This window comes from Cherax quadricarinatus, chromosome 42 (assembly GCF_038502225.1).
Source record: "Cherax quadricarinatus isolate ZL_2023a chromosome 42, ASM3850222v1, whole genome shotgun sequence".
Taxonomy (NCBI): domain Eukaryota; kingdom Metazoa; phylum Arthropoda; class Malacostraca; order Decapoda; family Parastacidae; genus Cherax; species Cherax quadricarinatus.
Window position 1 is genome coordinate 25,946,485 of NC_091333.1, and position 18,675 is coordinate 25,965,159.

Sequence of the window (18,675 nt, forward strand, 5' to 3'; positions counted from 1 at the left end):
GGTGTGGTACCATACTTTCTTGTTATCTGTTTGACAACATTCAGAATTCTGCAAAATGTTGTCGTTTTGCAGTCTTTATTTCGTATGTATTGAACGCATTGAGCACTGCAATGTCTACAAGGTGAAAAAACAGTTTTATATACCACTTGCGACTCCTACGCACACAGTCAACAAATCCTATCATCATGTCACACTTGTCAACTAGTCACATATTGTTCGTATAGTCCACGACAGCAACTGGCTTTACAATAGGTTCTTTGTTGAACTTGCTCAGTCTGTCTGTCTGTACCATCTCATTTCTGTGGATGGGTGACAGGAATGCCACATCCCATTTGTCATGCCACGCCAGTGCCATGATGTCATTAGCATGAAACACTTGCACTGCACCTTCAACACTGCCTCCACTGAACCTTGGCATGTGTTTTCTCTTTCTTCTCACTGTTCCACATATATCAGTATTGTTCACATGTAGAAAATCAGCGAGTATAGGGCTTGTATACCAGTTGTCTGTGTACCATGTATGGCCTTTGCCAAGGTATGGTTCCATCATCCTGTGAACATCACCAGAAATGCCCAACATCCGTCTGTCATCATCGAGTGTGTTTCTCCCGGTGTATACAATAACATCCAACACAAGACCACTCTCACAGTCACACATAACAAAAAGTTTTATACCAAAGCAATTACGTTTGCTCAGTAAATATTGCTTGAATGATAAGCGTCCCTTGAACAGAATCAAGGGCTCGTCAACAACAATGTTTTTGAAGGGATAAAAGTATGCACTGAATTTCTGCTTCAAATACATAAACACTTCCTGGATTTTGTATAGAAGGTCATTTCTGTTTGGCGTATTTCTGTCTGAGAAGTGCAACATTCGTAGCAACAGAGTGAATCTGTTGCAGGGAAGGAGGTCACGGAAAACTGGAGTACTGATGAAGTGGTCTGTGGACCAGTAATTACATATATTGTTCTTATATATATGTGGCATAAACATGACAGTGGCAAAAAATAAATACATTTCAGCCACTGTTGTGTCCTTCCACCTGTGCAGCTGTGACGATTCCCCATCCTCTGTTATGTTGTCAATGACATATCGGTAATAATTGTTTGTCTGGGTCACTGTCAAGTTCATTACAGGCTCGTCAAAGTACAGCTGGAAATAGTCTAACTCTGTAGACTCATTCGTCATGGGACATTCTGGCTGGATACCACTTCCACTCGCATCAAAATCACAAGGCTGTGGCACAAATATACTTTGTGCCCAGTTCCACTCATGATCACATGGTGCAGGGTGGACCTGTGGCATGGGGCAAGGAGGAGCAGGAGGAGGGACGAGTGGAGGCAGCACATGGTTGAGGGGATGCCGGGCGGTCCTTTGTCTGTCCACCCACCGCGCCATGTGGTCCAGGCACCATCCCGCCTACCACTACTTCCTCCATCCCCGCATACTCGCCTTCATGATCACTTTCACTATCAGTGGCCGAGGTTTTGGATCGTGGCCTGCCACGACCCTTGGGGATTGCATATGGCACACTGCCTGAACGTAGATAACGATGCCTAAAAGTACGCTTCACTGGTGAATAATGAGTTTCACTATTGCTAGACGAATCCTCGTTTGACATAAAATCAATCTCATCATCACTTACATCACTTTCACTATCACTAAAACACTGGGAAAATGATAGTTTCCTCTTGCAAAGTTGCCTATGGGTAACACTCGCCACTCCAGAGGTGCTTGGCCCAGGGTCTTGTGTGGCCACACTGGCCACCCCAGAAGTGCTTGGCCTAGGGTCTGCTGTGGCCACACTGGCTACCCCAGAGGTGATTGGCCCAGGGTCAGGTGTGGCTACCCCAGAGGTGATGGGCTGAGGGTCATCTGGGTTATCGTCGACATTTTCACTAATTCCTTGAATATTACTAGCCCCATTGGTGTCAAATCCACTAAACTCTCGATCTGTATCACTTTCCTCGAATAGTAGTGTTAATACGACGAGGCGTGAGTGAATCACGAGGATGTGCCATGATGTTGACCCAAGATGGAGCTGAATGTAACTGGTCCTACCATGTGGTACCCAGGTGTCCCAGATTTTTTGTATACCGCGCACACTGAGTGCACACACCCATTCTCTCATGTCTAGGCGACTCAGGCCTATCGCACCAATTTTGAAGGAATGAAAAATAAAATGTATATATACGTTTGGGGGCGCTACGCGAGAGAACGTATATATTCATTTGGACCGTTTAAGGGTTAAGACCAAATATTTTAAAGTAAGTAATGGGTGTACTGTGTGTGTATTTTATTTTTTATTGTTTTTAATGCTGAGTTCTATTGCTAACTTAATATATGTTAGTGTAAACTTGTTATCTGGCATTTATATGCATTTATAATGGCATTCCACTTTCTGGCAATGTCTGCTTTCTGGCGGTAGCCTGGAACCTAACCTGCCATATAAGTGGGGCCCTATTGTGTTGGTAAGCCGGGTTGGCTAGGTTGGGTTATGTAAAAGTTACCATTCATTTTGGGTTAAGTTTGCTTAGGTTAGATTACATATTCCTATAAAAAGGTATTTAATCACATACAGGCAAATTAGAAAAGCAGACCATGGCAATAAGGTGGCTGAGGAAAAATAAGGAACACTGATGTTTGAACATTTATCTCTTGGTGCAGTATGGATGAGTATGGTTTATTATATAATACAATTATAATTAACACACAGGCTGTTTCTCACCAAGGCAGGGTGACCAGAAAAAGAAGAAACACTTTCATCATCATTCACTCCATCACTGTCTTGCCAGAGGTGCACCTACACTACACTACAGTATAGTTTATAGGACTTTATTTACTATATAATCTACCTCTTAATGGCTATGAGGATGGCAACCCTTCATGACCTACTCTCACACTAGGCCTACTGAAGTAGGAAGGTTGTGCTATATTTACAAAAACCTAAGATGATTGCTTACTTTTCTGTGGTCCCTACTGCTTGCACCTTTCTTTTCCACATTATCTGCTGTGGCTGTCTTTAAGAAAAAACTGCCAGATATTGTTAAATGCTGAATAAGCAGTCATTAGTTAATTCAGGAACAAAAACCAACAGTAGAGATTAAAAATAAGTACGTACAGTGGTACCTTGACTTAAGAGTTGAATTTGTTTCGTGACCGAGCTCGTGGCTCAATTTGCTCGTATATCAAATAAATTTTCCTCGTTGAAATTAATTGAAATGCCATTAATCCGTTTCCCCTCCCCCCCTAAAAACCACCCCAATATTTTTGTTACAGGTTTTAAAATAAGAAAAATGTATTTATAAATAAGAAATATTGTATAAAAAGATAATAAAAGAGAATGTAAAGAAATAAACTGGTTTTATAAAGTGTATTTACCTTCGGAGATCAGATGCTAATGGAAGATGCTGGAGGGTGGAAAAGATAGGCAGAGGAGATGGGAGGAGTTCGTTTCGTTTTGTGCTTTTTCGGCGCTTTCATTCATCATAAACTCTATTGCTTAACTTACTTGCTACACTCCTCACTACTCCACCCACCACCATCACTTCTCTACCCAGCACTATCACTACTCCACCCACCACCTTCACTACCCACCACTATCACTACTACACCCACTGAAGGAACCTCTGTGAGGCAGGTAAATGTCATGGAGGCCTTCCTTAATGTTTCTGGAAAAACTCTGAGTGTTGAAATGGAGGTTACCTCTTCCCCAGATTTATACAAGAACCAAACAAGGAACGAGGTGCCTCACTGCAATCTGGGATTAGTGTGGGAGTATTATCCTTCCAGTTATGTCTTGGAAGAGCATGTGGGATGGGACGAAGTACCTGACATTCCTCTGGGTACAGAGTTAGATTTGACTTCAGATACGCCGCCAACTAGTGGTGGCATATCTGAAGCTCGCTCGTAACTCAGATTTTGGCTTGCAACTCAAAGCAAAAAATCGACTGAGCGACAGCTCATAAGTTAGGGAACTCATAAGTCTAGGTACCACTGTATATACTGAAAATAAGTTAAAGTTTGTATGATATATATCATCTTACATATTCATGAGGCAAACAGAAAAAACAGAAATAATTGCATAGTGCAAAAACATTTAACTGTCTTCTGGTTCACATAGGTGAGAAGATGGCGTTCATTGTTTACCAAAATAATATTAACTTAATATTTACATCAATGTTTTAGTGCATCAAAACCAACATAGTGAGGCCTACACCTCATTATTAATAGTTATAATTATAACCAGAACTTTTAAAGGGGTGGACCGGTAAGCCAGCAGAAGGCCTCGATCAAATAACTTAAGGCTACCGCTGTGGGTCATCATATGACTAAGACCCACATCAGGAAGCACTTGTCCTGTTTCCTGACAAACCTTACCTAACTTAGCCTCACTAGATAAACATACACGTTTGTTGAAGCATGATAATTAAGGCAAGTTTGTAAAGTTGTATTTTTTGGCTTTAGTCAAATGCTATTATAGTGGAGCTAGTTTTTTTGCATGTGAAGTATCACTAGTCATTAATTACTTTCTACCAGTTTGTGTACATGTTCACAGGCATTTCAAGGCCTTGATGCTGGTGAAGGGCCTGTTGATCCAAGGAATTAGAGCTATTCTCCCCTTGGATCAAACCTGATTACGAACCCAGCCCGTGGCCGGGCTCTGGGAGTAGAAACACACTCGGAACTCATCAAAGGTACACCTTCATTCCCCAAGAATATGACATGTTCACAGACAAGTCCAGACTGAGTTAGTATACATTCAAGTACAAGTGTGTAGGACAAGTTCTTCAAGTTAATATATGCATGTAGAGTATTACAGTATTTACTGTTGGCTGTAGCTGATGTTAAGGAAGCATGTTATCATGCAGGAGGCATGTTATAATGCAGGAAGCATGTAGTCATGCTTCCGATAAGCTTTTAGATTTCATATGCCAAGTCCTGCTTGAAGAAGTTATTCCTTAACAAAACTTCATGTAATTTCAGTTGTATATTAAAAACACTAACATATACTGATTGTTTCTTTTACCATGCTATGCTTTGTTTGTATTATATTTTATATTATGCATTGATTAGTTGCTACTAAAAATTATTCTGTATGTGTATACATATAGTATTCATATATTTATATACACTCATATACATATGTGAAGGTGTGGAGGCACTGATTAGAAAAGTACACTTTCCTGCATGATAATAAACACATATAACAAAGAGCAGTACATACTTACCTTTTAACAGCATGATTTCCAGCAGCCTCTTCCTGGTATCGCCTTCATGGATGCTGTAGCAGTGTTCACAGTGGTTTTTGATTAGTGGATAAGCCCATTACATTTTTGCCTCGAAGGAGCATATAATTCAGCATCACATACTCACTGGTGTTTTGGGGTTGACACTCAAATGATGGTCTCCAAGGTGGGGAATATTTTTTTTTTTTTTAACACATCAGCCATTTCCCACCAAGGCAGGGTGGCCCGAAAAAGAAAAACCTTCTTCATCATTCACCCCCATCACTATCTTGCTAGAGGCATGCTTACACTACAGTTATAAAACTGCAACATTAAACCCCTCCTTCAGAGTGCTGGCACTGTACTTCCCATCTCCAGGAATCAAGTCTGGCCTGCCAGTTTCCCTGAATCCCTTCATAAATGTTATCTTGCTTAGACTCCAACAGCATGTGGTCCTAAAAACCATTTGTCTCCATTTGCTCCTATCTAACATGCTCACACACTCTTGCTAGAAGTCCAAGCCCCTCGCACACTAAACCTCCTTTACTCCCTCCCTCCAACCTTTCCCAGGCCGACCACTACCCCGCCTTCCCTCCACTACAGATTTACACACTCTTGAAGTCATTCTATTTCGTTCCATCCTCTCTACATTTGAAGAATATTCTTCTGACATTAACCTAAACACTGCAGTGCCTTGGGGTCCTGTGTCATTGGTGCGACACGAGGCCGATATCGGTGTCTTGATAGTAGATAAGAACATAAGAAAGAAGGAACACTGCAACAGGCCTACTGACCCATGCAAAGCAGGTCCATGCCACCCCCCAGCCTAGAACAATGACCACCTAGTCAGGTCACTTCCACTTAAGGAAGGAGCACAGCACCAGACCTGGTAGCCCAAACTAGTCAGGTCCAACTTGCATCCACCCACACCCACTCATGTATTTATCCAACCTATTTTTAAAACTGCACAGCATCTTAGCATCTATGATGGTACTCAGGAGTTTGTTCCACTCATCCACAACTCTATTACCAAACCAATGCTTTCCTATATCCTTCCTGAATCTGAACTTTTTCAACTTAAAGCCATTGCTGCAAGTCCTGTCTTGGCTGGATATTTTCAGCACGCTATTTACATCTCCTTTATTTATTCCTGTTTTCCATTTATACACTTCAATCATATCCCCCCTAATTCTACGCCTTTCTAGAGAGTGCAGATTCAGGGCCCTCAGTCTATCCACTAGGGAAGATTTCTGATACATGGGATCAACTTTGTAATCTTCCTCTATACTTTTTCCAGTGCATTTATATCCATTTTGTAATATGGTGACCAAAACTGTGCAGCATAATCTAAATGAGGCCTAACCAAGGATATATAGAGTTGAATAACCTGAGGACTTCTATTATTTATACTTCTTGATATGAAGCCAAGGATTCTGTTAGCTTTATTGCAAACACTTATGCACTTGTCTTGGTTTCAGATTACTGCTAAGCAGAGCTCCTAAATCCTTTTTGCAATCAGTAGTATTAAGATCTACACTATTCAGTTATAAGTTGCATGGTTATTGTCCTGTCCAACATTTAGCACTTTGCATTTGTCTATATTAAACTGCATCTGCCACTTCTCCAACCACTGCATCAGTCTATTCAAATCATCCTGGAGTGCACTAATGTCCTCAATAGAATGAATTGAATGGCCTATTTTGGTGTCATCAGCAAATTTGCTTATGTCGCTATTTATTCCCTTATCTATATCATTTATGTAAATTGTGAACAACAAGGAGCCCAACACTGACCCTTGTGAAAAACAGCTTGTGACATGCCCCCATTCTGATTTCTCCTCATTTATGCAAACTCTTTGCTGCCTATTTGCCAACCATGCCTCTACCCAGGAAAAAATTTCTCCTATTCCATGTTCCTTAAGTTTCCTTAAAAGTCTCTGATGTGCAACTCTATCGAAAGCCTTATTGAAGTCCATATACACAATATCATATTCATTACCATGATCTACTTCCTCAAACACCTTAGCAAAAAAAATTAGTAAATTCGTAAGACAGGAACACCCTTTAGTAAAACTGTCGAGATTCATTTATCAATTTATGCCTATCAAGATGGCTACGAATTGCCTCGGCAATTATTGATTCCATAAATTTTCCCACTATGGAGGTAAGGCTTATTGGTCTATAGTTTGAAGCTAAGGACCTGTCACCTGCCTTGTAAACAGGTATTACATTTGCCATTTTCCATGTATCAGGCACTATGCCAGTTAGTAGTGATATGTTGAAAAGATTAGCCAAAGGTTTGCAAAGTTCCTCTTTACATTCCTTTAAAACCCTTGCAAACAATTCATCAGGGCCTGGGGATTTGTTAGGTTTTAGTTTCTCTATTTGTCTGAGGACCATGTCAACAGTTACTGCAATCGTGCATAGTTTATTATTGTCCTGTTCTACATAATTTATTATTTCTGGAATTTTGCTAGTATCTTCCTGAGTAAAGACTGAGAGGAAGTAAGATTTGAAAATTTCACACTTCTTTCAACACACCGGCCATATCCTACCAAGGCAGGGTGGCCCAAAAAGAAAAACGAAAGTTTCTCTTAAATTTAGTAATTTATACGGGAGAAGGGGTTACTAGCCCCTTGCTCCCGGCATTTTAGTCGCCTCTTACAACACACATGGCTTACGGAGGAAGAATTCTGTTCCACTTCCCCATGGAGATAAGAGGAAATAAACAAGAACAAGAACTAGAAGGAAAATAGAAGAATATCCAGAGGGGTGTGTATATATATGCTTGTACATGTATGTGCAGTGTGACCTAAGTGTAAGTAGAAGTAACAAGACATACCTGAAATCTTGCATGTTTATGAGACAGACAAAAGACACCAGCAATCCTACCATCATGTAAAACAATTACAGGTTTTCGTTGTACACTCACTTGGCAGGATGGTAGTACCTCCTTGGGCGGTTGCATATTTCACACATATCCCTGTCATATCACACATATCACTGTCAGTGATCTGATCTGAGCTACTCTTAAGTGGGCCTATCTTGTGTTTAATCTTACTTCTGTATACCTGAAAGAACCCTTTTGGGTTAGTCTTCGAATCCCTTGCGACCTTAGCCTCATAATCCCTTTTTGCTTTTCTTATTCCTTTTTTTTTATTTCTCTCTCTAATTGAATATGTTGATTTTTTAACTGCCCTTCCTCTCTTTTGATACGCCTAAAAATGCCTCTCTTTTGACCTACGAGATGTTTTAATCTATTGTTCATCCATTTGGGATCATTTCTGTTAGATCTAATTTCCCTACTCGGAACAAAAGTTGACTGAGCAGCTAGAACTATGCTCTGAAAAATGTCATATTGGCAACCAACACCAGCTACCTGACCCATAGTCAGATCCTCCCAATTTAGCCCACCCAGGTAATTTTTCAGTCCCATGAAATCAGCCAATCGAAAGTCTGGGACAGAGACTTCATTGGAGGTTACTGGGTAATTCCATAAAACACTGTACATATATTGAAACTAAGTGATTTGTGATCACTTTCCCCTAGCTCATCATTAACCTCAAGATTATTAACTAGTGAATCTTTGTTGGCAAGAGCCAAGTCAAGCAGATTGTTTCCTCTAGTAAATCCAGGAAACACAACTGTACCTGAAAGGCACATTTTTACATGTATTGTGTGCCCGTGCCTATGACTCATAGGTTCCCGACCCCGTACAAGAAGCAAAAATCAACAGGTAGAAAAGAGCATTTTTTCACTGTTTAAATGAGTCTTAAAATACCTGATAACATGTTTACACTATCATATATTAATGCTCAGTAAAGCTAGGCAGAAAAGTGGTAAAAGTACCAAACATAATGAACAATGACTTAGCTGAAACCCAACAAAAACATGGAACACCAAAAAAAGGGAGCTGTATACACGGAGTTCTCCTGTATAAGGAACATTACGACCATGAACTACTTGCTCTACATATGTGGATGTCTCTTTACAGTAAAGTAGAAATGTCTTCTGCTTCCAGCTCTTGTTGATAATGTAGAGAAGCAGCATGCATGGTAGTCAGCTACAAGCTGCATGCATGGTAGACATCCACAAGCTGCATGCGTGGTGGTCAGCCACAAGCTGCATGCATGGTAGACATCCGCAAGCTGCATGCATGATAGACATCCACAAGCTGCATGCATGGTAGACATCCACAAGCTGCATACATGATAGACATCCACAAGCTGCATGCATGATAGACATCCACAAGCTGCATGCATGGTGGTCAGCCACAAGCTACATGCATGGTAGTCAGCCACAAGCTGCATGCATGGTGGTCACCCAGAAGCTGCATGCATGATGGTCACCCACAAGCTGCATGCATGGTGGTCACCCACAAGCTGCATGCATGGTGGTCACCCACAAGCCACATGCATGGTGGTCACCCACAAGCTGCATGCATGGTGGTCACCCACAAGCTGCATGCATGGTGGTCACCCACAAGCTGCATACATGGTGGTCACCCACAAGCTGCATACATGGTGGTCACCCACAAGCTGCATACATGGTGGTCACCCACAAGCTGCATACATGGTAGTCACCCACAAGCTGCATACATGGTGGTCACCCACAAGCTGCATACATGGTGGTCACCCACAAGCTGCATACATGGTGGTCACCCACAAGCTGCATACATGGTGGTCACCCACAAGCAGCATACATGGTGGTCACCCACAAGCTGCATACATGGTGGTCACCCACAAGCAGCTCTTGCTTCAAAGTAAAGCCAGAATCAGAAAGAGAAGTTCTTGTACAAGTGCGTGTGATGTACGAAGACCACACCTTTGTTCTAAGGTAGACTGTGAAGTGTGAAGACCACACCTTTGTTCTAAGGTAGACTGTGAAGTGTGAAGACCACACCTTTGTTCTAAGGTAGACTGTGAAGTGTGAAGACCACACCTTTGTTCTAAGGTAGACTGTGAAGTGTGAAGACCACACCTTTGTTCTAAGGTAGACTGTGAAGTGTGAAGACCACACCTTTGTTCTAAGGTAGACTGTGAAGTGTGAAGACCACACCTTTGTTCTAAGGTAGACTGTGAAGTGTGAAGACCACACCTCTGTTCTGAGGTAGACTGAAGTGTGAAGACCACCCCTCTCTTCTGAGGTAGACTGAAGTGTGAAGACCACACCTCTGTTCTGAGGTAGACTGTGAAGTGTGAAGACCACACTTATGTTCTGAGGTAGACTGTGAAGTGTGAAGACCACACCTCTGTTCTGAGGTAGACTGTGAAGTGTGAAGACCACACCTTTGTTCTGAGGTAGACTGAAGTGTGAAGACCACACCTTTGTTCTAAGGTAGACTGTGAAGTGTGAAGACCACACCTCTGTTCTGAGGTAGACTGTGAAGTGTGAAGACCACACCTCTGTTCTAAGGTAGACTGTGAAGTGTGAAGACCACACCTCTGTTCTGAGGTAGACTGTGAAGTGTGAAGACCACACCTCTCTTCTGAGGTAGACTGAAGTGTGAAGACCACCCCTCTCTTCTGAGGTAGACTGAAGTGTGAAGACCACACCTCTGTTCTGAGGTAGACTGTGAAGTGTGAAGACCACACCTATGTTCTGAGGTAGACAGTGAAGTGTGAAGACCACACCTCTGTTCTGAGGTAGACTGTGAAGTGTGAAGACCACACCTCTGTTCTGAGGTAGACTGTGAAGTGTGAAGACCACACCTCTGTTCTGAGGTAGACTGAAGTGTGAAGACCACCCCTCTCTTCTGAGGTAGAATGAAGTGTGAAGACCACACCTCTGTTCTGAGGTAGACTGAAGTGTGAAGACCACCCCTCTCTTCTGAGGTAGACTGAAGTGTGAAGACCACACCTCTGTTCTGAGGTAGACTGAAGTGTGAAGACCACACCTCTGTTCTGAGGTAGACTGTGAAGTGTGAAGACCACACCTCTGTTCTGAGGTAGACTGTGAAGTGTGAAGACCACACCTATGTTCTGAGGTAGACAGTGAAGTGTGAAGACCACACCTCTGTTTTGAGGTAGACTGTGAAGTGTGAAGACCACACCTCTGTTCCATAGTAGACTGAAGTGTGTCTTGTGGGTACCTAGGTTGGTGAGGTCTTGGAGCACTGAGATGGCTAAGACTGAGTGTTAGTCCCATTTAACTTGTATGTATGTAAGTACAGTGGTCCCTCGTTTATCCTCGTTAATCCGTTCCTGGAAGTGTGACTATTATCGAAATAGACGATTTTCGAATCAATTTTCCCCATAAGAAATAATGTAAATACAATTAATCCATTCCTGACACCCAGAAGTATTAAAACAAAAAATTTTTTTACATGAAATATAGATGTAGTACATAAACAATACAATGGGACATGATGAAACATTAACAGCATAACACTTATGTTTATTGACAATTCTTCTTAGTGTATGGAAGACTGGAGGAGGAGAGAGATTGAATTAGTGACTGTTTGGAAGGGGAATCCCCTTCCATCAACACCTAAGGTACCAAGTCCTTTTCTGGGGTTTCTTCTCTTCTCTGTTTCTTAATGCCACTAGGACCAGCTTGAGAGTCACTGGAGTCCTGTCTCGCAAAAAAAGTGTCCAGAAAGCTCTGTTTCTGGCGTCTCTTTAAAACTTCCCTAAAATGGGCCAAGACTCTGTCACTGTACAAGTTGTAGATATGGCTTGCAACATCCTTCTCAGGGTGATGTTTCTCCATAAATTTTTCCATTCTACCCCACATTTCAAAAATATCCTTAATTTCTGAAGAAGGCACCTTCTTCCATCTCTCTTCCTCCTCCTCAGCAGCAAGATTCTGAGCTGTGATCTGTTGCTCTTCCTGCTGAAGCTCTTACAGCTCCTCGGTGGTTAGCTCTTCATTGTGGTCCTCCACCAACTCTTCCACATCCTCCAAACTCACATCCAACCCCATGGAACTCCCCAATGCCACAATAGAGTTCACAACTGACATAGGCTCATCAGGGTCAGCCACAAACCCTTCAAAATCCCTCTTGTGGACACAATCTGGCCACAATTTTCTTCAAGCAGAGTTCAAAGTCCTGGTAGTCACTCCCTCCCAAGCCTTACCTATAAGGCTTATGCAATGGAGGATACTGAAGTGGTCTTTCCAAAAATCTATTAGGGTCAAGTGAGTGTCTGAGGTCACATTAAAGCACTTTTGAAACATTGCTTTAGTGTAGAGTTTTTTGAAGTTTGAAATGACCTGCTGGTCCATGGGCTGGAGGAGAGGAGTGGTATTCGGGGGCAAGAACTTTACTGTGATGAACCCAAACTCCTGCAGAATTAGGTCATCCAAGTTTGGAGGATGAGCAGGTGCATTGTCCATTACTAGGAGGCACTTGAGATCCAATTTCTTTTCCAGGAGGTAATTCTTCACACTAGGGCCAAACACTTCATTGAACCACTCAACGAAAATTTCCCTCGTGACCCATCCTTATTATTAGACCTCCAAAACACACACAATTTATTCTTCATAACATTGTTTTTCCTGAACACACTGGGATTTTCAGAATGGTACACTAGCATTAGCACAGAACATGAGTGTCAGCCTGTCTTTCATAGGCTTGTGTCCTGGCAGTCCCTTTTTCTCCTGAGTAATGTAGGTCCTCTATGGCATTTTCTTCCAAAAGAGGCCTGTTTCGTCACAATTGAACACTTGTTCGGGTTTCAGTCCTTCAGCCTCTATGTACTCCTTGAATTCACTTACGAATTTTGTAGCTGCAATTTTGTCCAAACTGGCAGCCGCACCATGCCTTATCACACTGTGTATGCCACTACGGTTCTTAAATCTCTCAAACCAACCTTTGCTGGCCTTAAATTCACAAATATCAGTACTCGTTGCAGGCAATTTCTTTACCAGATCATCATGCAACTTCCATGCCTTTTCACAAATAATCGACGTCATAAGACTATCTCCTGCTAATTGTTTCTCGTTTATCCACACCAATAATAACTTCTCAACATCTTTGAGTACTGGTGATCTCATTTTGTCAGCATATTTACCCCCTGTGCAACAACAGCTTCCTTGATTTCCTTTTTCTTGGCTATGATGGAAGATATGGTTGTACGGGATTTGTTATACATCCTGGCCAGTTCGGCCACACATAAGCCACTTTCATATTGTGCAATGATGTTTTTCTTAAAATCAGTCGTATTTCTCACCTTCTTTATCAAAGGCTTGGCACTAGGAGCTTTCTTTGGAGCCATAGTAGCTTATTGAGCACTTGCAAGCACTAAAATGAATGGAGTATTATGAAATATTTTGTATGAACAAGTGAGGGGACTGCTGCTCACTGGTAAACAATGGCACACTGGCTGGGAAGGGAGGCCGAGGTGGCTCAGAGCCGTAAGTATGCGTCCAGGATGAACGACGATTAGCGAGCCAACCGACCATTTGCAAATCAATGTTTGGACGAAAATAACGCGACGATTTCTGAAAAGGACGACTATCGAGCCTGACGATTATCAAGGGACCACTGGATGTATATATATATATATATATATATATATATATATATATATATATATATATATATATATATATATATATATATATATATATTATTCTTCTTATTCTTTTTAGTAATCTTTACAGGAAAAGGGGTTACTAGCCCATTGTTCCCGGCATTTTAGTTGACTTTTACAACACGCATGGCTTACGGAGGAAAGATTCTTATTCCACTTCCCCATGGATATAAAAGGAAAATTAATAAGACCAAGAACTATTAAGATAAAATCAAAGAAAACTCAGATGAGTGTGTATAAATAAATGTGTACATGTATGTGTAGTGTGACCTATGTGTAAGTAGAAGTAGCAAGACATGCCTGTAATCTTGCATATTTATGAGACAGACAAAAGACATCAGCAATCCTACCATCATGTAAAACAATCACAGGCTTTCGTTTTACACTCACTTGGCAGGACGGTAGTACCTCCCTGGGTGGTTGCTGTCTACCAACCTACTACTGGAGTGGTTGGTACTTCTGTTTAATAAATGTATGAAAGAGGGGAAGGTACCTAGGGATTGGCGGAGAGCATGTATAGTCCCTTTATATAAAGGGAAAGGGGACAAAAGAGACTGTAAAAATTATAGAGGAATAAGTTTACTGAGTATACCAGGAAAAGTGTACGGTAGGATTGCGGATGAGCAAGGAGGTTTCAGAGTGGGTAGGGGATGTGAAGATCAAGTGTTTACATTGAAGCATATATGTGAACAGTATTTAGATAAAGGTAGGGAAGTTTTTATTGCATTTATGGATTTAGAAAAGGCATATGATAGAGTGGATAGAGGAGCAATGTGGCAGATGTTGCAAGTATATGGAATAGGTGGTAAGTTATTAAATGCTGTTAAGAGTTTTTATGAGGATAGTGAGGCTCAGGTTAGGGTGTGTAGAAGAGAGGGAGACTACTTCCCGGTAAAAGTAGGTCTTAGACAGGGATGTGTAATGTCACCATGGTTGTTTAATATATTTATAGATGGGGTTGTAAAGGAAGTAAATGCTAGGGTGTTCAGGAGAGGGGTGGGATTAAATTTTGGGGAATCAAATTCAAAATGGGAATTGACACAGTTACTTTTTGGATATCAAATTGGGGAGGAGGAGTATGGAAGAAGTGAATGTTTTCAGATACTTGGGAGTTGACGTGTCGGCGGATGGATTTATGAAGGATGAGGTTAATCATAGAATTGATGAGGGAAAAAAGGTGAGTGGTGCGTTGAGGTATATGTGGAGTCAAAAAACGTTATCTATGGAGGCAAAGAAGGGAATGTATGAAAGTATAGTAGTACCAACACTCTTATATGGGTGTGAAGCTTGGATGGTAAATGCAGCAGCGAGGAGACGGTTGGAGGCAGTGGAGATGTCCTGTTTAAGGGCAATGTGTGGTGTAAATATTATGCAGAAAATTCGGAGTGTGGAAATTAGGAGAAGGTGTGGAGTTAATAAAAGTATTAGTCAGAGGGCAGAAGAGGGGTTGTTGAGGTGGTTTGGTCATTTAGAGAGAATGGTTCAAAGTAGAATGACATGGAAAGTATATAAATCTATAGGGGAAGGAAGGCGGGGTAGGGGTCGTCCTCGAAAGGGTTGGAGAGAGGGGGTAAAGGAGGTTTTGTGGGCAAGGGGCTTGGACTTCCAGCAAGCGTGCGTGAGCATGTTAGATAGGAGTGAATGGAGACGAATGGTACTTGGGACCTGACGATCTGTTGGAGTGTGAGCAGGGTAATATTTAGTGAAGGGATTCAGGGAAACCGGTTATTTTCATATAGTCGGACTTGAGTCCTGGAAATGGGAAGTACAATGCCTGCACTTTAAAGGAGGGGTTTGGGATATGTTGTGTGCCTTTATATGTGTATGCTTCTGGACTGTTGTATTCTGAGCACCTCTGCAAAAACAGTGATAATGTGCGAGTGTGGTGAAAGTGTTGAATGATGATGAAAGTATTTTCTTTTTGGGGATTTTCTTTCTTTTTTTTGGGGTCACCCTGCCTCGGTGGGAAACGGCCGACTTGTTGAAAAAAAAAAAAAATATATATATATATATATATATATATATATATATATATACAACTACCATCCGACTTACGACCTGCTCGACTTACGACCACTCAACTTACGACCGTGTTTTTTATGCCAAATTTCTGGGAAATAAACAACTATTTGTGTTGTACACAGTGTTTATCCTAAACCTTACAGTATAAAATACAGTACTGATAACATAAAAAGTAAAGTAAAACATAAAATACAAAAATAAAAGAATAAAATAAAGTCATTACAAAAATGTTTTGTTGATATTCAGTAGTAAAGTTCGACTTATGACCATTTCAACTTACAACCGGTTTCTCGGAACCGAACTCAGTCGTAAGTCGGATGGTCGGTGTGTGTATATATAAATATATATATATATATATATATATATATATATATATATAAATATATATATATATATATATATATATATATATATATATATATATACATTATATATATATATATACAGGAGGGCCCCGCTTTACGGCGTTTCGCTTTACGGCGTTTCGCTTTACGGCGTTCCGCTAATACGGACATTTCAAATTATGACCAAAACTTGCTATACTTCTCCCCCCACCTGTCTTTCTAATACGGTCACAGCGGCCCACCAAGTTTGTTTACATTCTCCCTGAGCACATCTCCTTATTATGTCTGGAAACTTTCCAAAATTTCAAGTGTTTTAAAGCTAATGTATATTTTATATGTATTGTACTTGATAATTAAACTTGTGTACACCTGTACCTAAATAAACTTACACACTGTGCTGGCATGTAGGTACACATTAAAATCACTAAGAGCCTCTCTACTCTTGATGCAATAATAATAATAATAATAATAATAATATAATAATAATAATAGTAATAATAATAATCTCTTGGGTGCATTAATGTCGCATATTACGTTAATATAGACATTTCCCTTAATCTATCTATGATATTTTTTTCAAAATTATATAAGAAACACATTATGTAACACACAAACATGATACACGCACCCACAGTATAAAAATTTATACAAATATATATGAGATGTTTACCAAACGGTTTGTAGAAGTGTCGGAAGAATTAGGTTTTCTCTAGCCCGTCACCTGTTACTAGGGATAACTGTAGAAAAATATTCCTTTCGTATGCCTTCACTTTATAGCTATAATTCTGTACTAACTTGTACACAGTGTAAGAGTATTTGTTTCGTGATTTAATTATTATAATAATAATAAAAATATTATAAGGTAAAAGTTTCACAAACTCTTACAAATGTACATGAATGAACTAAAACTGGACACGTATTAATACCGTCTATTTCGCCTGACCGAGTGATCATCCACAACCTGTTCAGTTTGTTTGTTTACGCTGTCTGAGCTCGGTGTATCATTAAATGTTGTATATTACGTTAATATACACATTTTCATTAATCCATCCGTGATATTGTTTTCAAAATTATATAATAAACACGATACATAACATAAATACATAACATGTGTAGAGAACCTAGGATAACCCAAAAAAGTCAGAGTGACTTACTTCCATTGCCTTCACTCAGAGCATCATTTCTTCTCAAAATGATGTTACATGAGAATGGGAGTGTTCTTCTTTATTTATTCTAACGTATCAATGTAGAGACAACCTGTACACAATGTAACTTGTACACAAACCAGACGTGTACACTGTTTACAAAACTTACCTTCGCCTGGTTTGTTTACATAACTCTGCGCCTGTTTTCTCTCATGCACTCATTCTTTCTCTCTGGTATGGTAGCCTGGCTGACTACCATACATACCACACTTGATTTTTTACAATAAATACTACTCATCTCACCCTATATTTTAAGGTAAGTAATGAGTGAACTGTATATACATTTTATCGCTCTGGGATGCTTAAATATCATAGAATAGTATGTGTGGGTGGGTTGGCCTGGTATGGTAGCCTGGCTGACTACCATACATACCACACTTGATATTTTACAATAAATACTACTCATCTCACCCTATATTTTAAGGTAAGTAATGAGTGAACTGTATATACATTTTATCGCTCTGGGATGCTTAAATATCATAGAATAGTATGTGTGGGTGGGGTGGCCTGGTATGGTGGGGTGGCCTGGTATGGTAGCCTGGCTGACTACCATACATACCACACTTGATTTCTTACAATAAATACTACTTGTCTCACCCTAGATTAAGACTATAAATATTTTAAGGTAAGTAATGAGTGCACTATGTGTGTATTGTACTTTTTTATTGTTTTTTGATGCCTGGTTCTATTGCTAACACAATATATGTTAGTGTAAACTTGTTATCTAGTGTTTGTATGTATTTGTAAGTGGAAAAAAAGGGTGTTCCACTTTACGGCGGTTTCCGCTTTACGGCGGTAGCCTGGAACCTAACCCGCCGTATAAGTGGGGCCCTCCTGTATATATATATATATATATATATATATATATATATATATATATATATATATATATATATATATATATATATATATATATATATATATATGTATATGTATATATATATATATATATATATATATATATATATATATATATATATATATATATATATATATATATATATATATATATACATATATATATATGTATATATATATATATAGGGAGGTGAAAGTGTATAAACTAAGGGAGGAGGAAGTTCGGGTGAGATATAAGCGACTATTGGCAGAAAGGTGGGCTAGTGCAAAGTTGAGTAGTGGGGGGGTTGAAGAGGGTTGGAATAGTTTTAAAAATGCAGTATTAGAATGTGGGGCAGAAGTTTGTGGTTATAAGAGGGTGGGGGCAGGAGGAAAGAGGAGTGATTGGTGGAATGATGAAGTAAAGGGTGTGATAAAAGAAAAAAAGGTAGCTTATGAGAGGTTTTTACAAAGCAGAAGTGTTATAAGAAGAGCAGAGTAT

The 18,675-nt window shown here is 40.1% G+C and overlaps 1 protein-coding gene across 3 annotated transcripts in view; it reads left to right on the forward strand.

Annotated features, from left to right (window-relative positions):
• Tbc1d15-17 (TBC1 domain family member 15/17) overlaps positions 1–18,675 on the forward strand; it is a 408,033-nt gene that overhangs the window by 329,479 nt on the left and 59,879 nt on the right. Inside the window, exon 14 of one of the 3 annotated variants that reach the window (XM_070093435.1) lies at positions 4,560–5,013. The exons of the other annotated variants lie outside the window; for them this stretch is intronic. Within the exon in view, the coding sequence (XP_069949536.1) occupies positions 4,560–4,610 (51 nt within the window). The 3' untranslated portion in view covers positions 4,611–5,013. Of the gene's footprint in view, positions 1–4,559; positions 5,014–18,675 lie in introns of those variants that run through there. 3 annotated transcript variants of the gene reach the window in all.